At 40.0% G+C, this 25,306-nt stretch overlaps 6 protein-coding genes across 7 annotated transcripts; 2 read left to right on the top strand and 4 right to left on the bottom strand.

Annotated features, from left to right (window-relative positions):
* Positions 1-866: 866 nt before the first annotated feature.
* LOC145912669 (serine/threonine-protein kinase Nek10-like) lies at positions 867-12,133 on the top strand. The gene is made up of 26 exons (XM_083000221.1): positions 867-1,014; positions 1,087-1,136; positions 1,213-1,335; positions 1,499-1,692; positions 1,956-2,103; positions 2,595-2,736; positions 3,081-3,253; positions 3,387-3,498; positions 3,789-3,916; positions 4,368-4,485; positions 4,849-4,926; positions 5,270-5,398; positions 5,752-5,935; positions 6,200-6,324; positions 6,509-6,611; positions 6,977-7,108; positions 7,183-7,330; positions 7,727-7,937; positions 8,223-8,433; positions 9,091-9,222; positions 9,758-9,853; positions 9,953-10,068; positions 10,321-10,431; positions 10,645-10,821; positions 10,966-11,051; positions 11,116-12,133. The coding sequence occupies exons 1-26, from the start codon at positions 934-936 to the stop codon at positions 11,165-11,167; spliced, it is 3,360 nt and encodes a 1,119-aa protein (XP_082856347.1). The 5' UTR covers positions 867-933; the 3' UTR covers positions 11,168-12,133.
* Positions 12,134-12,423: 290 nt separating this feature from the next.
* Positions 12,424-14,117, bottom strand: LOC145910707 (cytochrome P450 4V2-like). The gene is made up of 2 exons (XM_082997903.1): positions 13,416-14,117; positions 12,424-13,357 (listed from the first exon to the last, which is right to left on the bottom strand). The coding sequence occupies exons 1-2, from the start codon at positions 14,063-14,065 to the stop codon at positions 12,505-12,507; spliced, it is 1,503 nt and encodes a 500-aa protein (XP_082854029.1). The 5' UTR covers positions 14,066-14,117; the 3' UTR covers positions 12,424-12,504.
* A 175-nt stretch (positions 14,118-14,292) lies between these two features.
* On the bottom strand, positions 14,293-16,285 carry LOC145912473 (cytochrome P450 4V2-like). 2 transcript variants are annotated; one of them, XM_082999945.1, is made up of 3 exons: positions 15,603-16,285; positions 15,038-15,544; positions 14,293-14,974 (listed from the first exon to the last, which is right to left on the bottom strand). In XM_082999945.1, exons 1-3 carry the CDS (start codon positions 16,250-16,252, stop codon positions 14,692-14,694), a joined length of 1,440 nt encoding a protein of 479 aa, XP_082856071.1. In that variant the 5' UTR covers positions 16,253-16,285; the 3' UTR covers positions 14,293-14,691. The 2 variants fall into 2 exon arrangements, with proteins under 2 accessions (XP_082856071.1, XP_082856072.1); XM_082999946.1 differs by having other exon boundaries at positions 14,293-15,544.
* Positions 16,286-16,326: 41 nt separating this feature from the next.
* On the bottom strand, positions 16,327-19,090 carry LOC145912472 (cytochrome P450 4V2-like). The gene is made up of 2 exons (XM_082999944.1): positions 17,800-19,090; positions 16,327-17,731 (listed from the first exon to the last, which is right to left on the bottom strand). The coding sequence occupies exons 1-2, from the start codon at positions 18,603-18,605 to the stop codon at positions 16,879-16,881; spliced, it is 1,659 nt and encodes a 552-aa protein (XP_082856070.1). The 5' UTR covers positions 18,606-19,090; the 3' UTR covers positions 16,327-16,878.
* Positions 19,091-20,491: 1,401 nt separating this feature from the next.
* On the top strand, positions 20,492-22,737 carry LOC145911150 (cytochrome P450 4V2-like). Its single transcript, XM_082998402.1, has 2 exons — positions 20,492-21,174; positions 21,592-22,737. The coding sequence occupies exons 1-2, from the start codon at positions 20,525-20,527 to the stop codon at positions 22,442-22,444; spliced, it is 1,503 nt and encodes a 500-aa protein (XP_082854528.1). The 5' UTR covers positions 20,492-20,524; the 3' UTR covers positions 22,445-22,737.
* Positions 22,738-23,414: 677 nt separating this feature from the next.
* LOC145912177 (cytochrome P450 4V2-like) lies at positions 23,415-25,032 on the bottom strand. Its single transcript, XM_082999584.1, has 2 exons — positions 24,383-25,032; positions 23,415-24,267 (listed from the first exon to the last, which is right to left on the bottom strand). Exons 1-2 carry the CDS (start codon positions 25,030-25,032, stop codon positions 23,415-23,417), a joined length of 1,503 nt encoding a protein of 500 aa, XP_082855710.1.
* Between the last annotated feature and the right edge of the window lie 274 nt (positions 25,033-25,306).

Consider the following 25,306-nt stretch of genomic DNA (forward strand, 5'->3'; position numbering starts at 1 on the left):
AACGTACAGCCTTCGTTGTTTCAACACTAATATACATTTTACGAATAATCTGCATGGAAATAAAGATTCGGTCATTTCCGTAAACATCTCGTGACGTATTTATTAGCTTCCGATATTGGGTGAAATAAAGTGACAATGAATAGATAAATTTAATTAACTGCAGTACATACCGGGGGTGGACAAACATGGTCAGTAAAAGATAAACTTATCCACAATCCACAACGCACCGTATGTTGGCAAAAGATGTGAAAAACGTGCAAGTCCACACAGGATTTTGGCTAAATAATTGTCAAAAATAGAGAGGTCAGCTTAATTGGCCCTGTATAGCAGCCACACACTACGAGATTTTCAAACCGTGCGGTTTCCTTCCAGACCTACTGACTACTTACAGATTTCAAAACAAATTATAGGAGCATTACACTATTTGTACTGGGTATTGCGCTAGATGGCATTGGATGTTTAAAAGCGGACGAACGGTATATTAAAATCACTTTTTGACAAGAGAATTCTTGATAGTTCAAAAATAATAGACACACATTAAATTAGATATTCGTTTTTAAACGAGTAAACTATCAGGAAAAATGATATTCGGTTGTAACCCGGTCAAGTGGTCCCATAACAATTAACTTGTAATGATTGACGTCCGTAATCTTCGACAGAGAAATGGAATTCAGCAGTCAACCAATAATTGTAATCAAGTGTTAAAAAACTTTTATCCATAATACAATACATTACAATTTAACAACTGTTTTATGAGATGCAATGATAAACTTACAAATATTTTACCGCACCGCAAAAGTAAAAAGAAAAAAAGTTTTTACTGTACCGCATGGGTTTAAGTGTACAGATGTTTGACATATTTCAGCTGGCAACTGTTTTTCAAAATAATCAAGGATGCTTTTTGCTGAAATGTAACTTTAAATTCGGTTAACAATGAACGGAGAAGTTGGGAAGGAGGGAAAGAAGCTTAAAGAAATTGTTAGGTTGCTCTCAAAATTGGAGCAATTTTCCAAGGTGACCAGAATTAAAGCAGACTTTTACGTTTTTGTAATTTGATGTTTTATTTTCAAAATTGTGATTTTTAAGGAACGGAATGGAATTTCAAGTGCGCTGGAATCAGATGAAAGCAATACACAGTAATTTCTTTCGCAATAATATAGTTAGCTGTTTTATTTTTGCATTGTTATGCTATATTTTTTGATTTTATTTCAGAGAAGAGTTGGGAAACCTGCTGGAATGGTTCAGTTCTCACTTCAAAAATGAAAGAAATTTTAGTGTTCACCGTAACCGTAGTTTATTTGCAAAAATATTAACTGGAATTCTTTCACAGACCAGGTAAAATATGCAACTGATAGTTTTTGGTGAATGAAAAACTACTTATTTGAGTTTCTTTTTCAAGGAATTATACAATATCTTTTGAACAGTTTTTTGACCAAAAATTATTGAATGAATTCTTTGCAAGTTTCAGATTTCAATTGTGTTTTGACATTCTTTGTAGGTTTGACTATCCAGAAAACACCCTAAGAATTGTGATATGTCTGCGTATGTTGATGCGGGATACAAACCACCTAAAGTTATTTACAGCGCACACAAGTTTCCAATACTTTGCTGAAATGTTTAAAGTCAAAGCTCGAAATTACCTTACATGCACTGATGAGCATTTTGTTGTGGATGTGGTTGCAAACTTTGCCTGTAAGTTTTTGTGAGAATAAGTTTTTGATTGTCATATTGTGTTGCCACACAGTTACTGAGCATGGGGCTTTTTATTTTTTGTTACTGAAGGTAATTTTTTGACATGTTTTTAGTTTTTGGTTGCAATCATATTTTTCATCACTAATATTATTTTGTAGTTGACTAATACCTCAATGTTGGCCAAAAGAAAACTAGATTCATTGATCCTAAATAGTGTTAAACATCACAACTTTTTAACTTATGTGTCTTAATGCACTTGACAGCAATTTATGAGAAGTTATCAAGGCACACCAAGTATCATAAGGTCCTCATTCAATCATCCATACATAGAACAATGTTGGTGCTTCTTGGTGCAGGAGACTTATTTGTGTTGCATTGTGCATTGCATGTTCTTGTTGCTCTGGCCGAAAGGTACGGAAAAGCCAATCGTTTATTTGTTTTTTAAATTACTTTCATTGTTTGTTTTGGTAAATGAATTTTATGTTTTTCTAAAATTCTTGTTGAGGTAAGATTGAACCTTACCATGACAAGTCTGAATAATTGAAACATATTTCATAATTAGTGTCCTTACAAGATCAATGTAAAATTCCTTTGTGACAATTTTGCTGATGATTTCTACGGTAGTATATCCAAATATGTCATGGTTGATTGCATCTCAAAACCCACTGACCCTGTCATTACTGCAGCACAAAGGCTCATTATACAGCTGCCCTGTCTCTGAATTGAGATTTAAATAATCCTTTTAGGTCAAACCATTGTTAAAACCATCTGTAAAATCCACAATAAACCACCTGCCTTTCATAAGATTCTTGCCTATATTCTGTTTGATGTAATTTTTTACATATAAACTATGCTTACACCTTAACAAATATGTAACTATTATTTGGTATCTTTTTATGAAGTGAGGAGTTGCGTCATTTAATTGCTGATCACCATGCAACTGAAGGAATTCTGCAGATTATTCATGAATTTGACGACATTTCCAAATCATCCGCTGCCAGCTTGCTTCGCATCCTCTGTTCTGATGCAGAAATACGACAACAGGTAAAAATGCTTGCTTATAAGTAGTTTGACACATGTTGGCATTCTTTTCCTACAGGTTAAGCTCCTATTAAAACAGTCTCAGCTGAACTTTTTATGTAAATACATTCTTTTGTGTCTTGTATTATGCAGTACATATATAATGGACAACTTGAAGAAATACAAAACATTTAAAAACTGTATATATGTAACTATGCATTGAGTAAAGCCTGGATATTAGTTTTGTCAATGCTAATGCCACTTTATTTCCTGTGTGTATTTTTCATTTACATAGTTTTTTGTACAAAAAATTAGAATGATTTAATTTGATTTGGAGTAGGGATTTTAAACCTGTTACTTTTGCACAGATGATAATCTACGATGCTTTGCCAATTCTGTTAAGTATTTTGAACGATTGTGACCAGTGCGACCTCTTGTGGCATGTTGTGTGGACGTTGGTCCGACTCTGCAGTGACAATGAACATGCAAACGAAATACGAATACTAGGAGGCATTCCGCTAATCCTCAACTTGTTAAACACGTAATATTTACTCCATGACTCATGTTTTGACAACTTAAAAAAAATTAATTTGTACTGTTTGTTATGATACTAATTTTACCCAAGCATGCATTACTGGAGTTAAAAAGTCTTATTTTATGTTGCAATCTTTTAGTGAACGGAGTCTAACTTGCAGTCGATACGAACTTTCAAGTGGATATACAAGAAAAAGTCATGCCACTATGTCACAGTCAAACTCAGATGATTTGAACGAGAACAAACTTAAGGTAGATGTTAGAGTGTTTGTGTTAATATTGAAATATTCAAAAGAAAACAATATTAAAAATAATTCATTCCCAAATTATGTATTTGTATGTATAAATATTTTGTTGACAAGATTCAGTTAACATTCTATTAGTTGACACCTGAAGTTTAACCTGATTAGTAAAACTTGCGTTTAAGCAAAAAAAATTTACCACATGAAATTGATAATACTTCTTTAATGGAAAATCATCTTTCTGCAATAATTAACTCCTTGCCCAGTTCAGATATAAACATTTAATTTCTTGCATCTTAGTTGTATTCAGCCTGCTGTGCTGTCTTGACCGAACTTGCATTGGACGACCGTTGCACGCAAACAATTGTTCAAACCAATGGAATCTACATTGTTGCCAAACTTATTTTGCCCAGAAAAGTTTCTGACAAGTAAGTTATTCTGAGTGGATTCAAGTTTCATACAATTGTTATTTATTGGTTTGAGTGAAACTCTTTAAAGCTATGACAATGAAGTAAAGATATTCAATCTAGAATAGAGTTTTTAACAGTGGTCCCCCTTGGAAACCATGGTGTTTTTTCTGGGCCACAAACATTGTCCACATTGATTGCGTTATATTAATATTTTTTTATGGATGAGCAGGGGGCCAGGCTTGAGCATTGCTGCAAAGGGGGCCACAGAGCATATAAGTTTAGAACCACCACTCTAGAAGTTATTGCAACACAATTTCTGCAATATAATCGTTGTTAGCCATTATTAAAAAATATCATGTAAATGTAACTTGTGAAAATGGCTGCTTGATGTTTGTATTGTGGCAATGCCACCTTCGTACTGTCCCAGGGGGTTTTATTTTCCATCTGATTTAAAACATGACTTTGGCAGGTGTAATAACGGAGCGCTTGCCTTACAACGGAACGCCTTCAGAGCTTTGAGGTTCTTTTTCTCCATGGAAAGAAACAGAAAGTTGTTTAAACGTCTTTTTCTTCCAACCATGTTTCAGGTAGGAAGGGTTAAAGTGTCTGGAAATAATTTCTAACCGGATATAAAACTTATTTGAAAGCCGCACACTTTTGGTGAAACATTTGAACTAAGTTGTGATTGAAAATTACCAGATGAGGTTAAAGTTATGTCAGAGTGTTCATACGAGTCAAATGCTTGGCAGCATCAACATCAATTCGGAAACGTATATTAATACGTGTACAAATATGTTCACTATTGGCTACACGAACCCAGTAACTTGAAATTATATTGTCTGCATATCGTGCGCTGTCCCTGTTTGCGTTACTGTGTAGGAAAGAGTATTTAAACCTTAAGCTTAACGCTCGTATGAACAAAATGATAATATATTTTCGTTATGTTGCAGAAATTTATTGACGTCGGACATTACGTACGAAACTCCGATGCATACCGCCCTCTGGTGGACCACCTTAATTCAATGCAGGTAGCGAAATTGAAAAAAAAATAACATTTAAACGAGAAAAAACGGATAACATTTCTATGTTTGTATGACGTGGTATTGATTATTAGAGGCTTCTTTTAAAAAAATAATGTATCACATCCGTCTGCGGCCCATAAAATGCAAGAGAATATTGCCGGTAAAGGTAATGCCTAACCGCTCCCCAGCGGCGCCTGACTGCGTAGTATTGCATGTAATGCTACAAGCAATTTAATTTTGTTTCTATCCGTAACCAATGTTTATTTACGGTTAGGAATTCTGAGGTATCACAGCCGGCGGACGTAGTACCAACCGAAACACATCCATTATAAACTATAATTCAATACAGGAAGGTGGCGTCGACACGATACGAGAGAATGTGGAGGAATTGAACCAGAACAAAACCCCGAAACGTTTCATTGACGATTACGCGATCTACGATATTCTCGGCTCTGGAGCATTCGGTTCTGTTTATCGGGTAGGTTGAAAAACACGAGTTCAAACCTTACCTGGAATTGGAGGTTTTCGATTCTCGCTCGGTCTCGTTGGGTAAAAGTGTCTCAACCACACACCAGGTGCTGGTTGTTTTATCTTGATTCAACCTGGTACGATCGTTAAAATCGACCAGAAAAATTAGAAGCATTTCCTGAATAAAATACATTCATTAGCAACAAAGGGTGAATGTAACAAAGACTAATGACGATGTCGTTTGGGTGAAATTAATATTTCTGTAATAAAAGAACGGACTGACGCTCTCGTCTGTCTCTCTTTCATTTGGCAACGGAACTGTTTTATTATCAGCAGAAATAATTTACGGAAATATTTTTTCAGGTGAAAAAACGTTCCCAGCAAACTCCCCTCGCCCTGAAGGAAGTGAGCGTTGTTGGTGGGGGAGGGAAAAGCGGAAAGGAACGGCAGAAACGTGAGATTGACGAGATCGTGAGGGAGTTAAGTATCATCCGGGAACAGCTCAGACATCCCAACATTGTCAGATATTATTCCACGTTTGAAAAAAGTTAGTCCAGAAATGCAAAATAATATTGTAGAGCTAAACGTATCCCGCGTATTCACATCTTGACACATCAGGTCGTGTGGATTTCTTGGCTGTGATAATAGTAATCAGTTAATCGCTTTCATTTTGATTGAACATATGCCAGCTTCAAAAAACGGAAATCTCAAGTTTTTGAAAATTTTTTGCATCGTTTTGCTGGCAGTGACAACGGAATACTCCTGTATTTCAGCTACCTTCTCTGTTACGAATAGATAACACTATGTTTAGACGACAAACTGTACATTGAGATGGAGTTGATTGAAGGAGCTTCGCTGCAAGAACATTTCGCTTCACTGAAAGAAAAGAAGGAACCCGGGATGGGGGAATCCCGGTTGTGGAGAGTCTTCATTCAGGTTCTTTTTCGTCGTTTTTAAATGTGTTTGCGAAAGTTGGGAAACCCCATCAATGCAATCAAAAACCTTGCTGTGGATGCAACTTTAGATCTAATAGGTCAATGCCATATGTGTGCAACTGACAGAATTCATATTATTAGCCCCATGCTTATATATAGGGTCTCAATATATGTTGTGTGTTAAGATGTGCCTTGCTCTCCGCTATCTTCATTGCGACAAGAGGATCGTCCATAGAGATCTTACCCCGAACAACGTGATGCTCGGAGAAAACGACAAAGTAACGATTAGTAAGTTTTAAGATCAACCACTTGTCCAGTATTGCTCATAGAGTAATTAATGCTGCTGTTCGTCATTTAAATACCAAACCAAATAACCGAAATAACGTGGTTCCTGCTTTCAAACCGAGTGTTGTTCGTACCTTCAATGCTATGTTCTTTGGGCGCCTGACTCGATAACCTCATGGTTTATCGGTGCCCGCATGTCATTCTATTTCTTTTGTGCATTGTTCAGCTGCCTAGTTGTTTTTTTTTGAGCAAAATACTCATGGTTTGATTTTTTTTAAACTCGTATATTGTTGAAAATTTCATGTTTCCGTAACCCTGGTAACCTAAACACAATGAAACATCCCTCGTAACACGTGGTTGACTTTCAGCGGATTTCGGTCTCGCGAAACAGAAGAAGGAAACTTCAAAGTTGATGTCGACGGTTGGTACAATGATGTATTTGTGTCCTGAACTGGTACAGAGTGAACCTTACAACGAGAAAGCTGATATCTGGGCGCTGGGTAACTTGCTTAGCTTTCTTATCTGCTTCGAGGGAAACCGAAGTTTTGATACAAGTTTAACGTTGACCCAACAGGTTGCATCCTGTATCAGATGGCAATGTTGGATCCCCCGTTTCTAGGCAACAACATTCTGACAATTGCCAACAAGATCGTGTCGGGGAAATTCCCTCCTGTGAAACAGAACGATGAATATTCGGACCTTGTGCAGCGAACCGTGTCCAGGTAAACCACGATCGCTCGTGCCATTTATTATTCCGGTATTTTTTTGCCATATTTCGTGCGTTGACGCGGGTCACTGCAAACATTATTCTGGGTAAATAAAATAATTCTACAAGAAACCAGTCTGTGGACACAGCAGACCAATAGACTGTTGGTGTTTACAGGAGTTAATACCAATACTATTTTCGTTGTGTTTGCGGATTCGCAACCAATTATTTTCCGGTTGTTAGTTTTCGTTTGAAATTAACTCTTCACTGTAACGTTAATCCTACTAGTTCACTGATGTTTCACTGTCAGCTGTAGCAATGCCTAATGTACTTGCGGTATAAATTCACGCAACTGGAAGTCATTCTATTAAACTTGATTAATTTTTGATTCTGAAACAACAATTTTCCGCAGCTGTCTAACGGTCAACCCGGACGACAGACCCGATATAATTTCTCTGAGTGGAAAAATATCCGACCAATTGTTGAAATACACTGACCAGATAACTGGTTTGTATCTGGTTGCTGAGAAGAGAGTCGAAAAGGAAAGAAAACGAACCCAACATCATTTCTATGAGGCAAGAAGAAACCGACAACATTACCAATCACTCTTCCAGGCCTCCCAGGTTTGTCACAAGGAATGTTTTCATGCAAACACTTGAGTGAGATGTTCCTCATGCTTCACACGTTTACTCTGAAATATTACCTAATATTAAATCACCTGGAATGAACATTTTAACTGTAATTTGGACACAAACACTAGAAATCAAACAGCAATTTTACATAGAGTTGTGTTAAAATACAATTCTCACGAAACTCATCCCAAGAATCAATGAATCTTTCCATGAAGAAATTTCCATCAATAAATAAACTTCTTTTCACGAATCTTAGGAGAGTTTTCTCGATTTTAGGAGAGTTCTGACCGCTCGTCCAAAACCTTTGAGGCTTCCACCGGTAGCGTGACATCACAAGGTAATGACGTAACAACCGGGACGACGTCACGCAGCAACTCGAGCGACGCAGAAGTGTTCGACAGCGAAACTGGTGACGACATTACCGATTCGTCCGGGTTTGTTTCGACAGGTACAAACAATGGAAAGACGTACACTGCAACAGAACCTGGTGGGTTGTGTTTGGGATGAAGTGATAACGCAACTAAATATAGTCTTAGATGTACACGGAACTGTTGAAAATACTGTTATGTGACGTTTTTGCCTTGGTTGTATGTATAAATAATCCTGAGTGGTCTGTTTAATTTTTTTTGATACATATATTTCGCCTGTGTTTGCAGGCATCATCATCGGTATCGCTAAAAACACACAAACAACGCGGATAAAACTAATGACCAGGAAACCGCAATTGTGTGATCAACACAATTAAATTTGCTGAAATTCTTTTCTAGCGTTTTGACACTAAGGCAAACTGATTTGTGTAAAAAATTCATTAATCGAAGCTTTCGCGAGGCTCCCCTCGCTTCATCAGGTGTGACAAGTGGGTCTGAAACAATAACATGATTGTGGAAGCGATTAAAACAGGAAAGAAAAGGGGGCACGCTGACCACACTGACTGACAACTTACCGCTGTCTTTAATAATCAGTATGACTCAATAAGCGACAAGGCCATATTTAAGTAACTGGAGATTGATACGACTCACTGCATAATTTGTGGTAGTTGAACAAAAATCAACCAAATGCCAGAAAACGCACACAAAACTTTATAGCAAGGACAAGTGTTGTTATATTGCTTTCCGCTTTTAACCATACAAAATGTATTGCCCAGAAATCTTAAGTGGCGTGACCCCAGTGAAAAACCGGATCAGACCGGTTTCAGCCGGAACAAGGCAGCCACACCCGCCCAGTCCCGACTTGAGGAACATGGCACCGAAAAGAGCTCTCAGCTTCGATCTTGCAGGTTTTTGACACTTGTTGTTCGCTTTCAGTAGTTGATTGGGTTTGAAATTAATTGTAAAGTTTTCGATCGAATGCTGCACAGGATTTGACACGGAAAAAAATGGATGTCCCAAACTTTCTGAAAGCAATCTTAAGCCGTAGATGTTAATTGAATGCTACATCGGGTATTTCGAACACTTAACAATGATTTGCATTATATTGTACTGGGAATATGCATGACGATATGTACCCACTGCACTTACTTTATCGATAACTCAACAAATAAAAGTATTTAAGTTTTCCACAACAATGGACCAGGGGTCGGGAATCTGCAACCCGCGGGCCGCACCCAACCTGCCCGCCTAATCATGCCCCTAATCCGCAATATTTAACAACATTATAAAGGTTGAATAAAGCGAAATTGTTTGTGAAAACATACTGGGCCGTTGTAACATTGCAGAATTCGGCTTTGGCCCACAGCAGTCAGGAAAAGGACCCCTGATTTCGTTGCTTTTCAAACACTTTGATATTTTATTAAACTACCGGTTTAACTTCAGGATCCAATAAAGATGAGTCACGTGCAGCATCGCTCAACCGTATCACATCGTCACGTGACTTTTCACGCGGACCATTTTCGGCTCGCGGTCGTCCAGGTAACCCCATTATTACTTCACGACAAACCAGTGAAGTTTTCTATGTTAAACGTCAGTGAACGAAAACACGGCACAAATGAACTCTTTATGACGTAACAGGGAGTTCGTCTGGGACGGCCAAGATGTTGAGTATTTCCCCCAACAAATTACGACAGATCAGTGATCCAGTTCAACAAACGCTCATCCAACTTCACAAAATCATCTTTATTGACCAGGTTTGTTTTGTCACAATGTACTTCCCATATGACGTATGTGGGTCGCGCCATGTTGGTTTTGCGATTGCGCCAAGACTAGAAAATAACTAATTTATAGCGACCAGAAATAAAGTCACCCTTAATATGATTTCAGGCGTAACATTACGAGACGTTGTTATATGCGAAGTAGTTCGACATAAATAAACTCTATGTGTTGGCCGTGGCCCGTGGTATGGATTAATTGTCTTGTTTGTGATCAAACATGAACTTTAGCTTCCGCCAACGAGTGACGTCAACTATCGGCGGAGGATCATTTCCCGCTACAAGAGGGCGCTGTTTTCACCCAACAGTCGTTCTCTCGGATTGAAGGACGAACTTAAAAAGGTAAAATTATTGTGGGTTTTCACCAAATCAAAGTCCATCCTAATGCATTGCATTGGTGTTTCACAAACGCCTTTCTTTGGTTTGAGGTAAACTCTTGTGATTCTGTAAAAATCAAGTGGAAAATGTACTTAAAAATCCATTTTTCATACAACTGGGGAAAATAAACCAAGTCTGTAAAAGCAGTTTCCGTACACATTATTTTCTCTCATCCAGCTACTCAACGGATCCCATGAGACGATCGACGTGAGTTTTATCGTTGACGCTCCCTCCCTTGCACAGAAAGCCACACAAGAGTCCGAAGCACGTGAGTTGCTAGGCAACGGTGACGTCGCCCCTCTGCCCGAAAGCGGGAAACTCTACGAGGAGGGAATTACCTACGCCCAGATGCAGGTGAGTGACGTCACGCGCACCTTCTATGACGTAACTTATCCACTTAGTGAACATAGAAAAATTCGTTTCGTGATGTCATTTCCGCCGGATATGACGTTAGTTCTGGGTGATTTTTGACAGATTTTCTTGTTTTGAATTTTACAGACAATCATTGAGCGAGTTTTGCAGGAGAGTGGTTATTACGACATTTCCGACAAGCCAAAAAGCCTTTTTAATGACGTCAGAAACAGGTAAAATGGATTAAAAAAATCCTCTTTACTGGTGGATGTTATTAAAATATTTTTTCTCCGCTAGATGTCGCACCGTTCCTAACTCGTTGTCTTCTCTCGCTTTCGGAGGAATTTGAGTTTCTTGCAATTAATCCCGTGCGCCAGATCCAGTGTTCCGATCTTTCTTACTTTTCTTTTTACTCTACTGTGACGTAGTATTGAGTAGAAACCACCGGCCCGTGCCATCGTAAGGGCGGATGGGAGCTATCTAAATGTTTTTAACGTTGCTCATATTTTTGATACATCCCCAAAATTTTTATTCATGACCTAATGTTTATTTTCAAAATACCAAGTCTCCCTTATCAATCCACTGGGGTTTGGAGGACCACTTGGTGCCTTCAACAATACCGGGTTTGTTTAATTTTGTCACTCCAACATTGCTTAAGGTTAACAATGAGCTTAGGTGTATCAGCATGACATTAACGTGTTACTTGTGAGGCAATCGCATTGTTCAGCTCATGTCAATCTCGCAATCTCAAAATTTGCGATTTTTAGGTTTCGTTTTTTTCGAGCTTTTATTAGGATTGCGCTTGCATTTCACCATCACTGTAAACTGACCAAGGTTAGAAGTGGGCAAGTTTCACTTTTAGAGCTTTTACAAACTTGCAGATTCATCTTGCAATCAAAATGTGACCAAGGTTGCTTATTATCCTTAAATTGCCGCCTCGACACTCCCAAGCAAATTCGCTTTTCACAAAATCGTACACATCTTTGTCCTATTCTACATTCTCCCAGCAAATAAAGACACTCAGTTCAATGTTAAGTCGGTTTGATGCCATAGCGTGCGAAATCCTTTTCCCCTCAGCCCTCAATTCACCATCAGCCAACATAAGTTGAAACCCCTCTAAAAGGCTGTGGAAATACATTGCTTGTTTTGTACCAAAGTATTTCAAGTTTCAAGAGTGTGTATTACCTGGTTTGTCTTCGATGTGATCAGTATTCGCATTGCTTGAAGCTACCTTGAAATCACTGTGCGGTCGTCGTTATCGCTTGTAGCGCTTTTGAGTTTCAACATCGCTTTATAAAGATTAAATCTATATGTGTGGACGTGCCTTCAACTTCGGAGTGGTTTTTTTTTTAGCTAAAAACAGGAGTTCCAACTAGTTTTGCTGCGGTGTTGCCACAAAATGAAATAAAGACATCATATGTTTTGAACTCAGCTTTTCGCATCAAAAGATATGTTGATCACTTTTCCAAATACAAATAGGCAACGTTATGCCACTTCACAGTTTATTCACATGTTACTTCGTAATAACAATTATAAGTTAAATGGTTACGATGCATCAAACCCATTCTTAAATGTTAGCACAACTAAACAGATTACAAACCGTTTGTCACAAAATAGTGATGATCGCGCAGCACAAAACGAAAAACAAATGAAGAATAAGAAAACGTAAGCAAGAAATCCTTTGAGTTAATTGCGAGGTTCAATTGTAATGTTAAGTGGGTTGAGTGGGCGAAGGATGAGATCCCCAACCAGCCGCAAATCCTCCTCTTCATCATGAGATGTTACTTTGTAGCGTTGTAGCAACTTCGCCAGGATGACTTTTTCCTCCATATGAGCAAACTTCTGACCGATGCAGTTTCTCGGTCCAGCTGAGAAGGGGATGTAGGCGTACGGATGACGACCCGCGCTCCTCTCCTTGCTGAAGCGATCCGGATCAAACTTCATGGGGTCCTCCCATACATCCGGGTTCCTATGTAGATTGTAGATCATCAAAACCACCTGGGTGTTATTTGGTACAACATAACCGTCAAACTTGCAGTCTTCCGTTGTTACTCGAGCAATGAGAGGAACCGAAGGATAAAGTCGGAGGACTTCTTTTGTCACCTGTTCCAAATATTCAAGATTTTTTAAATCTTTCATTTGAGGAGTAAGACCACCCCTCAATACGTCGTCAATTTCATCACAGACGCGTTGTTGTACGTCAGGATGACGTCCGAGGAGATAAAGACACCAAGTCATGGCAGCGGCAGTTGTGTCATGACCTTCAAACATGAAGGTATCAACTTCCTCCTGGATGTCAGAGAGCGAGAGAGATTTTCCATCATCCGTCTTGGCGTGGATGAGGACATCAAGGAATGCCATTCTCCTGGTTATTTCTTTCTCATCTTTATTTTTCATCCTCTTCTCAATCACGCTCTTCGTGAATCCATGAAGAATGTTAAGGAGTTTCTCCTGCTCTTTTCCAATACCCAGTCTTTTGAAGATGAAATTTGGCCAATAGACAGGGGTTCTCTGGCGAAGTTGGATCAGTTCAGACATTCTATAAATATAGCGCATGGATAAGTTGGAAGAAAGGGAACGAAATCCCGCACTTTTACCTGACGATTGCCTTCACATATTCCGATTCATCATTCTCTTGTGCATTGACCGTTTGACCCATGGCAGTCTCACAGATTATGTCAAGGGCGCACAAGGTCACCGCTTTTCCAAGGTCAACCTTCTGTCCCGATTTAAGCTTGGCATCGATGCAAGCTAACATACGTTCGCTCTGTTCATTCATGACCTCCAGGAAGTCCTGCAAGATGTTGAAGTGGAAAGTTGGAGTGATGAGGCGACGACGTTGGTGCCACTTCTGTCCTGCAGCGGTGAGGAGGCCGGTTCCCAGCCATGGATGTAGAAAGTTGTAAACAACCGATTTCACATTATGTTTTGACCCATGTAGTAACGTTTCCGCCGGGTCAGGGTGGAAAATGTTTAGTGTAGGGATGGGTCCCAGCCAAGAAACGAACATCTTTTGTTTAGTTTCAACAATCAATTCATGAATGATGGTTGACGTCACGCGAAAGAATTCAGCCGTGTCCCTCGGCATTAGGTATGTGTGACCTATGAGCGGATAGGCAATTTCACGGGCTTGTGGCAGGCGGCGGATCTTCAATCGATATTTCAAAAATTCCACAAATGTTTTTTGGTACACGAAAACTACCAGTGACACAATTGCCACTAAGGGAAGATACAAGAATATCACCATGACGGTGGCTGGATTCAGTTTAATAAAGGGTATCAGTTTGTACTTGACTTATATTGCTGGAACAAAAAGGTTTGCGGTTACCATATACTGATAAACAGCAATCTAAAGCAAAATGTTATTGAATCAAAAAATATCGCACAGTTAAAGCAAACCGAATAAAAATTCACCATTTAAGTTTCTTGCTTCTTAAATCAACAGCAAAAGGATTTGCAACGCGCTTTGGGTGTTTAGGTACAGAATAATGTCTTCAACATGACTGGATTCTGTGGCATTTTTGAAGTAAATAAGAAAGCAAATGCCATACATATATATTTTATGTTACTGGAAGAACATTACCTTGCATAAGCAACCATTGCATATCGTTTCGTTTTGATAATATTATGACGCTTTCGCATGAAATATTCGCAAGTTGCAAAGTAGAATGAAAATCCGAATTTCGCATCTGAGGATTGAGAAAGGCTGTCACAAAACTCAGCATACAGCAAACAATCAGGCAATCTACAGCATAATAACATGGTGGCGAAATGAAAACAATTAACAAATGAAGAGTATCACAATGTAAAGCGATTAAAAGCACTGTTAACAGTGTTTAAATCAACAAAGTCACAGGAAGTTTATGAAGTCATTTAATTGCGAGGTTCAATTGTAATATTAAGAGGTTTAAAAGGACGGAGGATAAGATCCCCGACCAGCTGCAGATCCTCTTCCTCATCATGTGATGTTACTTTGTAGCGTTGTAGCAACTTCGCCAGGATGACTTTTTCCTCCATCTGAGCAAACTTCTGACCGATGCAGTTTCTCGGTCCAGCTGAGAAGGGGATGTAGGCGTACGGATGACGACCCGCGCTCCTCTCCTTGCTGAAGCGATCCGGATCAAACTGCATGGGATCTTCCCATACATCCGGGTTCCTATGTAGATTGTAGATCATCAAAACCAACTGGGTGTTTTTTGGTACAACATAACCGTCAAACCTGCAGTCTTCCGTTGTTACTCGAGCAATGAGAGGAACAGAAGGATAAAGTCGGAGGACTTCTTTTGTCACCTGTTCCAAATATTCAAGATTTTTTAAATCTTTCATTTGAGGAGTAAGACCACCCCTCAATACGTCGTCAATTTCATCACAGACGCGTTGTTGTACGTCAGGATGACGTCCGAGAAGATAAAGACACCAAGTCATGGCAGCGGCAGTTGTGTCATGACCTTCAAACATGAAGGTATCAACTTCCTCCTGGATGTCAGAGAGCGAGAGAGATTTTCCATCATCCGTCTTGGCGTGGATGAGGACATCAAGGAATGCCATTCTCCTGGTTATTTCTTTCTCATCTTTATTTTTCATCCTCTTCTCAATCACGCTCTTCGTGAATCCATGAAGAATGTTAAGGAGTTTCTCCTGCTCTTTTCCAATACCCAGTCTTTTGAAGATGAAATTTGGCCAATAGACAGGGGTTCTCTGGCGAAGTTTGATCAGTTCAGACATTCTATAAATATAGCGCATGGATAAGTTGGAAGAAAGGGAACGAAATACCGCACTTTTACCCGACGATTGCCTTCACATATTCCGATTCGTCATTCTCCTGTGCATTGACCGTTTGACCCATGGCAGTCTCACAGATAATGTCAAGGGCACACAAGGTCACCGCTTTTCCAAGGTCAACCTTCTGTCCCGATTTAAGCTTGGCGTCGATGCAGGCCAACATACGTTCGCTCTGTTCGTTCATGATCTCCAGGAAGTCCTGCAAGATGTTGAAGTGGAAAGTTGGAGTGATGAGGCGACGACGTTGGTGCCACTTCTGTCCTGCAGCGGTGAGGAGGCCGGTTCCCAGCCATGGATGTAGAAAGTTGTAAACAACCGATTTCACATTATGTTTTGACCCATGTAGTAACGTTTCCGCCGGGTCAGGGTGGAAAATGTTTAGTGTAGGGATGGGTCCCAGCCAAGAAACGAACATCTTTTGTTTAGTTTCAACAATCAATTCATGAATGATGGTTGACGTCACGCGAAAGAATTCAGCCGTGTCCCTCGGCATTAGGTATGTGTGACCTATGAGCGGATAGGCAATTTTACGGGCTTGTGGCAGGCGGCGGATCTTCAATCGATATTTCAAAAATTCCACAAATGTTTTTTGGTACACGAAAACTACCAGTGACACAATTGCCACTAAGGGAAGATACAAGAATATCACCATGACGGTGGCTGGATTCAGTTTAATAAAGGGTATCAGTTTGTACTTGACTTATATTGCTGGAACAAAAAGGTTTGCGGTTACCATATACTGATAAACAGCAATCTAAAGCAAAATGTTATTGAATCAAAAAATATCGCACAGTTAAAGCAAACCGAATAAAAATTCACCATTTAAGTTTCTTGCTTGTTAAATCAACAGCAAAAGGATTTGCAACGCGCTTTGGGTGTTTAGGTACAGAATAATGTCTTCAACATGACTGGATTCTGTGGCATTTTTGAAGTAAATAAGAAAGCAAATGCCATACATATATATTTTATGTTACTGGAAGAACATTACCTTGCATAAGCAACCATTGCATATCGTTTCGTTTTGATAATATTATGACGCTTTCGCATAAAATATTCGCAAGTTGCAAAGTAGAATGAAAATCCGAATTTCGCATCTGAGGATTGAGAAAGGCTGACACAAAACTCAGCATACAGCAAACAATCAGGCAATCTACAGCATAATAACATGGTGGCGAAATGAAAACAATTAACAAATGAAGAGTATCACAATGTAAAGCGATTAAAAGCACTGTTAACAGTGTTTAAATCAACAAAGTCAAAGGAAGCTTATGAAGTCATTTAATCGCGAGGTTCAATTGTAATATTAAGAGGCTTGAAAGGACGGAGGATAAGATCCCCGACCAGCTGCAGATCCTCTTCCTCATCATGTGATGTTACTTTGTAGCGCCGGAGTAACTTTGCCAGGATGACTTTTTCCTCCATCTGAGCAAACTTCTGACCGATGCAGTTTCTCGGTCCAGCTGAGAAGGGGATGTAGGCGTACGGATGACGACCCGCGCTCCTCTCCTTGCTGAAGCGATCCGGATCAAACTTCATGGGGTCCTCCCACACCTCCGGATGCCTGTGGAGGTTGTAGAGCATCAGGATGACCTGGGTGTTTTTTGGTACAACATAACCGTCAAACTTGCAGTCTTCCGTTGTTATTCTGGCAATAAGAGGAACAGAAGGATAAAGTCGGAGGACTTCTTTTGTCACTTGATCCAAATATTCCAGATTTTTAACATCATCCATTGAAAGGCTGCCGTCTTCTTTTACTACGTCGTCGATTTCGTCATGGACCCGTTGTTGTACGTCAGGATGACGTCCGAGGAGATAAAGACACCACGTCATGGCAGCGGCAGTTGTGTCATGACCTTCAAACATGAAGGTATCAACTTCCTCCTGGATGTCAGAGAGCGAGAGAGATTTTCCATCATCCGTCTTGGCGTGGATGAGGACATCAAGGAATGCCATTCTCCTGGTTATTTCTTTCTCATCTTTATTCTTCATCCTCTTCTCAATCACGCTCTTCGTGAATCCATGAAGAATGTTGAGGAGTTTCTCCTGCTCTTTTCCAATACCCAGCCTTTTAAAGATGAAATTTGGCCAATAGAAGGGAGTCTTTTGGCGAAGTTGAATAAGTTCAGACATTCTATAAAAACAGTAAAAGTAAGTTAAAATTGTCGATAAATCAAACCTCTGATATATATGTATATATACCTAATAATAGCTTTCACGTATTCTGAGTCAGCATTCTCCTGTGCATTGACCGATTGACCCATGGCCGTCTCACATATCACATCAAGGGCACACAAGGTCACCGCTTTTCCAAGGTCAACCTTCTTTCCCGATTTGACCTTGGCGTCGATGCAGGCCAACATACGTTCGCTCTGTTCGTTCATGACCTCCAGGAAGTCCTGCAAGATGTTGAAGTGGAAAGTTGGAGTGATGAGGCGACGACGTTGGTGCCACTTCTGCCCTCCAGCGGTGAGGAGTCCGGTTCCCAGCCATGGATGTAGGAACTGGTACATGAATGACTTGGTAATGTGCTTGGATCCCCGTAGCAACGTTTCCACTGTGTCGGGATGAACTATGCTAAGCATGGGGACGGGTCCGATCCAATTGATCCACAGTTTCAGTTTTGACTCGGAAACGAACTCATTTGACTCCGTTGTGACCATGCGAAAGAAGTCAGCCGTATCTCTCGGAAGAAGATAAGTGTGGCCGATAATTGGGAATGCGAACCTTGGGATTGTGGGAAGCCACCAGATCATGGCGCGGAATCTCACGTACTTGAGAATGTTTTTTCCAAACAGTATGATTATGAGAGAGGACAAAGCCAGTATTGCTAACACAGAAAAAGTCGCCATACTCGAAACTTTCTTGATACCTAAACGCATACGGTAGTAACGATTCAGTGCAAAATGTGTACAAGGATGAAACGAAACGGCAAAATACATTTCTGCATTGAGTTGATGGGAATCATTAACTTTCCTCACTACTCTCCTCATACTGCCATGTTCCATTTCATTACGGGCAACATTGGAATTTTATGCTATGCTCTCGAACAGGATTTTCCGCGTTTGCAGAGCAGTTAATTGCACATTCTCTGCTGCGAAAGATTTGCAACACCTCGTTTGCCGCCGTAAAAGCTGGAAAAATAATAAAAAGATTTGTTTGTACACAAAGCGCCCCTTTTTATTGCGACTTACAGCTGTTTAATGATTTGCTAATCGTGCGCAACTATGTATTATTAGTGTATTGTTTAACTTACAGTCACAGCTTGAATTTTTCACGTTCATCACAACAATACAAAACACTGACTACGTAGTGGCATTTCTATCATAAAAAGTAACCTCAAGAAGCTGGGAGTGAGCAAATATCGCGCTCATACAATCGAGTGAAACCAAATTAACAACGACACAAAAAACTAAAAAATTGACAAAACATTTTTTGTGTTGCTTGTAATGCTTATTGCTGAACGTTTTTCTCCAAATAACGATCTTGCACAAACCATTACAAGCAACACTAGCTTCTCGAACAGCTGCAACACGACTATACAAAAGCACTGAACCGTATCACCAATAACATGTAATTGTCGCTATCTATTCCAGAATCAGAAAACAAGAATGACTGAAATCTGTACAACATGATTCAGTCCAGACTCTGCAATGTGGACATTTTCAAAATCACCAACATTAATGAATTATTAATGGTTAAAAACATTAAACTTTCTTTGTTTTTCTTGGCCAAACAGTCACGACAAACCGTAATATGTCGGCTACAAACTACTAACCTCCAAACAATATTACAAAATCCAGAAAAGGCACAAAAGCACAAAAGCACAAAATACAAAGTTACACACTCACTTTGCTCACATATTGTTACAATCAATATATTTACCATAAAAACAAACTCGATTATTTCGGCAATGTTGAATGCATTCCACTAACCTTCACTACCACAACATTTATAAAGACACAAACAATACTTAGACAAGAAAGCAATTCAACTAAAACTTAGCATGTGCTCATAGTTGTGTCCGATGAAAGCATTATACGCTCTTTGCCTTACTCTGTTCACATGCTGTGCAAACCTGTGAGAAAAAAGCGTTTGTCACTTGCCAGCATTTCCGCAGCAAACGCTTCACTGCGATATTGTGCTATGGAGCGAGACGTCAAATTAAGTTTTGTTTTAAAAAAGATGTCTACAATAAACTGTTGACAAATTGACGTTGATCGTTTTATTAGTTTTTATGTCGTTCTGTTAGTTTTTATTTATCAGTTATTTACGTTAGTTTTTAAACAAATGTTTATACGTTTTATTCTGTGTCGTTGTTGCGCCGCCTTATCGTATGTTTGATTGACAGGTTTTTTGCTCGATGTATTGGATTCAGTCGCGTGACGCAGTTGGCTGCGCATTGGTACAGAAGCTTAGAGCTTAAAAGTGCAGTCAATGAACTTGAATTGTTTGAGGGCTTATCATAATGAATCAAACACTGCAGTGTTTTTGCATTATTATTTGTGAGTTATGTATTGGTTTCTCGTGATATTAAAATGAATACCACAGCATTTAATTTCATATGAAAGCCTTGACCGTTTGCAGAACAGTTTGCCATTGAATAGTTGCAGCACTATAATACAAGCCCGATGGTGATTAAGCGGAAGTCGTAGTATCATACGTTTTGTTTGCCGCAACTTGACGTTTGGTTAAAATATTTAAGATCTTGCTTCAAATTGCTGGGTTTGTAAACTCGTGAGCTGTGGTTGTGCAAGATAACAACTAGCACATATATTACTTGGTAACGTTGACTGTTTTGGTTTTTCGTTAGCTTTGTTTCTACTTACACATTAAACGTGCCCACAAACTTTTTCAAAAACTAACTTAGTTGCATTGCTTATGTTTAGAATATAGTAGGTGTTGACCTGGTGTATAGACCACCGGTATGGCCACTTTAACAATGATTGCCATCATGGCCGCGGTGTCTACACTAATACTTGTCTACTGGAAGTCGATAGTCAATGGAATTAAACGAAGAAGCCAAATTCTTCGATTACCAACCATCACAGAAACCGCATACCCTCTTATTGGTCACAGCTACTTGTTTCCAAAATCTACGGATGATTTCTTTCTGTTCATTACAAGCATCGCAGAGAAGGTCATGATCGGGATGAGACACAAAATCAGTGTACTGTGGCTCGGACCTGTTCCTTTAGTGTTTCTGGTTCATCCAGACTGCGCTGAGGTCATAATGCGAAGCACGAAACACATGGAAAAATCATTCGTCTATCGATTCCTGCATCCTTGGCTCGGAACCGGCCTCCTCACCGCTGGAGGGCAGAAGTGGCACCAACGTCGTCGCCTCATCACTCCGACTTTCCACTTCAACATCTTGCAGGACTTCCTGGAAGTCATGAATGAACAGAGCGAACGTATGCTGGCCTGCATCGACGCCAAGGTCAAATCGGGACAGAAAGTTGACCTTGGAAAAGCGGTGACCTTGTGTGCCCTTGACATTATCTGTGAGACGGCCATGGGTCAAACGGTCAATGCACAGGAGAATGACGAATCGCTGTACGTGAAATCCTTGTACAGGTAAAATATTTCGAAAATAACCAAACATACAAACGTGAAATGTTTCTAGAAATATTTAAACAAGAATAAAAAAAGTAGTTTGACAATTTTTGCTGCATCTCTGGTGAAGCAGAATGACATAGCTTTAAATTCACTTTCGGCATTCCCTCGATACATTAAAATCGCTGAGTCGGTGGATAGTGTTTACCTTCAGCTAAAAATATTCATGTTGTTCCAAAGTTTTGTTTGCCAACTGGCATTTACTTTACCTCGCGCTCATGTTTGTTCACGTACAACGAATGCCCAACCTTGTGTTATATTCATGGCTGCAGTGCAACACCCTGGTTACACAGTCCAGCTATGAGTTAATCTGCCTACGAAAGTTTTTAACCACGTTACAAATTAATCACAGCCTCAATATTTCTTTCAAATTTTTAGAATTTCGGAAATCGTTCAGGAAAGACAGAAGCGTCCGAGTCTCTGGTGGGATTTTGCGTTTAACAAGATGAAGATGGGTAAAGAACAGGAGAAGGTCCTGGGTGTCCTCCACGGTTTCACACGAAGTGTTATAAAAAAGAGGATGAAAAATAAAGATGATAAAGAAATATCCAAGAGAATGGCATTCCTTGATGTCCTCATCCACGCCAAGACGGATGATGGAAAATCTCTCTCGCTCTCTGACATCCAGGAGGAAGTTGATACCTTCATGTTTGAAGGTCATGACACAACTGCCGCTGCCATGACTTGGTGTCTTTATCTTCTCGGACGTCATCCTGACGTACAACAACGCGTCCATGACGAAATCGATGACGCAATAAACGAGGACGGCAGCCTTTCGATGGATGACTTAAAAAATCTTGAATATTTGGAGAAAGTGCAGAAAGAAGCTCTTCGACTTTATCCTTCAGTTCCAATGTTTGGAAGAATAACAACAGAGGATTGTCAGCTGGATGGCTACAATATTCCTAAAGGTTCCCAAGTTGTCATTCCTCCATTTTTCATGCATAGGAACCCGGATGTATGGAAGGATCCGTTGAAGTTTGATCCAGATCGCTTCAGCAAGGAGAGGAGCGCGGGTCGACATCCGTACGCCTACATCCCCTTCTCAGCTGGACCGAGAAACTGCATCGGTCAGAAGTTTGCTCAGATGGAGGAAAAAGTCATCCTGGCGAAGTTGCTACAACGCTACACAGTCACGTGTCACAACGAGGAAAAAGACATCAGAATGGACGGCGACCTCATCCTGCGTCCTACAACTCCACTTAGTTTTCATCTTGAAAAAAGATGTTAAGTGGCAATTGACATTGAAGGGTTCTTTTTTCTAATATATTCCACTTATACTCCACTCATTCGTCAATTGGATATGCCAGTTCCTTGGACAAGTTGTCTGCAATTTTCTTGCGACTGTAAACAAAAAAGATAGGCCATTAATAATTGGTCAAAACAAAAGTTTTTAATTAATGCGACTTGGTCGCTTGGTGTCTTTTGGTTTGTTGTCGTCGAGCAATTCTTAAAAAAGTAGCAGTGCACTTTTCGCCAGTCTAATTCATATTTGCAGTAGTTTTATCGAAGCTTCATTCATGCGCGACAAATTGTTTTAAAATAAAATCGCTCCACTTTACAATTTTTTTGTTTTGGAGAATAAGTGGCCTTACTGGAAAGCTGCCGACAGGATGTGTACACGCACTGTTTCAACCTGTAACTTCTCATCAGTGTAGCTGTTGAAGTGGCACTGTGCTAGCTTTTGCACTAGCGGGCACACAAATTTCCACTTTGTGGTACATTTCGGTCAACGTCTGTTGGGTTCCTATACTGAGTACCAAACAACAGAGACGAACCACTGTGGAGCGCACTATGTCCAAACATATCTGCTTGGTTGCCTTACTATCCGCAATCAAAACAGATAGTCAGAAGAAACGATTTTGTGGGTACTTTGAAGTCGTCTTTTATGGCATGTTGCAACAAATACAGACCTTCTGGTTGAAAGCGACAGGTGTTAATAATTAACCAAAGGTCAATAGATAAGCCCATGCTTTTCTGCTGTTTTTGGTTACTCTGACACTGCAAAAATAACTAAACATTCTGTTGTATCGTTTTGCCAAGTAAATACTTGCGACGTAGAGAATTGTTTGTATTGCAAGTCTTATAATAAATCTATCAGCAAAACATGTAATTGCAAATCCCAATTAAAGCAGCTTGACGAGGCATGATACAAAAGCAAGCATGGATTTTAGAAAAGCAACATTTGTTGTTGCATTAAATTATCGCCGCTTCTCCAAAGAAAAGCAAAGTGGGGTCTCCGGGCGCAGAATTAAATCACTGTTAATTCTGAGACCCTCCTCTTTATCATGAGATGTTACTTTGTAGCGTTGTAGCAACTTCGCCAGGATGACTTTTTCCTCCATCTGAGCAAACTTCTGACCGATGCAGTTTCTCGGTCCAGCTGAGAAGGGGATGTAGGCGTACGGATGACGACCCGCGCTCCTCTCCTTGCTGAAGCGATCCGGATCAAACTTCATGGGGTCCTCCCATACCTCCGGGTTCCTATGGATGTAGAAGGAGGCAACAAGAATCTGAGATCCTTTGGGAACATTAAACCCATCCAGCTGACAATCTTCAGAAGTTACTCTTCCAATCATTGGAACGGAGGAATAAAGTCGAAGAGCTTCTTTTGCCACTTGCTCCAAGTACTGTAATTTTTTTACATCATCCATAGTTATAGATTGCCCATCACCCAATACGTCATTAATTTCGTCATAGACCCGTTGTTGTACGTCAGGATGACGTCCGAGAAGATAAAGACACCACGTCATGGCAGCGGCAGTTGTGTCATGACCTTCAAACATGAAGGTATCAACTTCCTCCTGGATGTCAGAGAGCGAGAGAGATTTTCCATCATCCGTCTTGGCGTGGATGAGGACATCAAGGAATGCCATTCGTTTAAGAGGATTCTTTTCAATCACTGTTTGAGTTTTCTTTTCAATCACACTTCTTGTGAAACCGTGGAGGATCTTGAGATGCCGTCGTTGATCTTTCCCCATTTTTACTTTGTCAAAAACAAAGTTGGGCCATGCGAATGGAACTTTTTGTCTTTGTTGAATAATGTCGGACATTCTGAAACAAATCAATAATCTTTCTCTAAATTCGTGTGCGAGAAATTTGACAATGAACGGACGCATTTCTACAATCGTTATCTCGGTATGTTTTCATTCCATTACCACTTACTCACCCTACGATTGCCTTCACATATTCCGATTCATCATTCTCTTGTGCATTGACCGTTTGACCCATGGCAGTCTCACAGATAATGTCAAGGGCACACAAGGTCACCGCTTTTCCAAGGTCAACCTTCTTTCCCGATTTGACCTTGGCGTCGATGCAGGCCAACATACGTTCACTCTGTTCATCCATGACTTCCAGGAAGTCCTGCAAGATGTTGAAATGGAAAGTCGGAGTGATGAGGCGACGACGTTGGTGCCACTTCTGTCCCCATGATGTGAGAAGTCCTTTTCCGAGCCAAGGCTCCAGAAACCTGTAGAAGAAATTCTTCTCCCCGTGTTTTAAACTTCGCATGATGACCTCTGCGCAGTCTGGGTGAACCACGAAGAGCAAAGGCATAGGCCCGAACCAGAAGTTGATAATGCGAGCTTTCTGAGAAACAACTGCTTGCTCAATAGTATTGCAAAGAAACTTGAAAAATTCTGCCGTGTTTTGCGGGAACAAGTATGCGTGTCCAATTAACGGATAAGCTTTCTGCGGCAAGCTTGGCAGAAGTTTCAGCAAGTTTCTTTTCTTCCATGTTGAGGCAACAAAACTCCAGTAGTAGACTAGTACAAAAGCTAATATAACCCCCAATAGGTATGCAACACCGCTACCCATACTTTCTGCTTCTATTTGGCTGCACAGATCTAAACTAAATTTGGTATGTGTTAATATAGAGTAACAAGTTTGCCGACATGGCTCAACCGTTAATCAAAACCGCAAAGCACACAAGCTTTTTCAAAGTCATTGCTGATTCGCTTCCCACACCGCTTCACATGAGCCGGACAAAGGTCGATAGGAGTGCGCTCAACCGTGCAAAAAGAAAAAAAACTCAACCTCATCGCTGGGAACACATTTGTGAAATGTCAGGCATTTACTTGAGTAGAGTAAA

Source organism: Ascidia mentula, chromosome 8 (assembly GCF_947561715.1).
Source record: "Ascidia mentula chromosome 8, kaAscMent1.1, whole genome shotgun sequence".
NCBI classification, from domain to species: domain Eukaryota; kingdom Metazoa; phylum Chordata; class Ascidiacea; order Phlebobranchia; family Ascidiidae; genus Ascidia; species Ascidia mentula.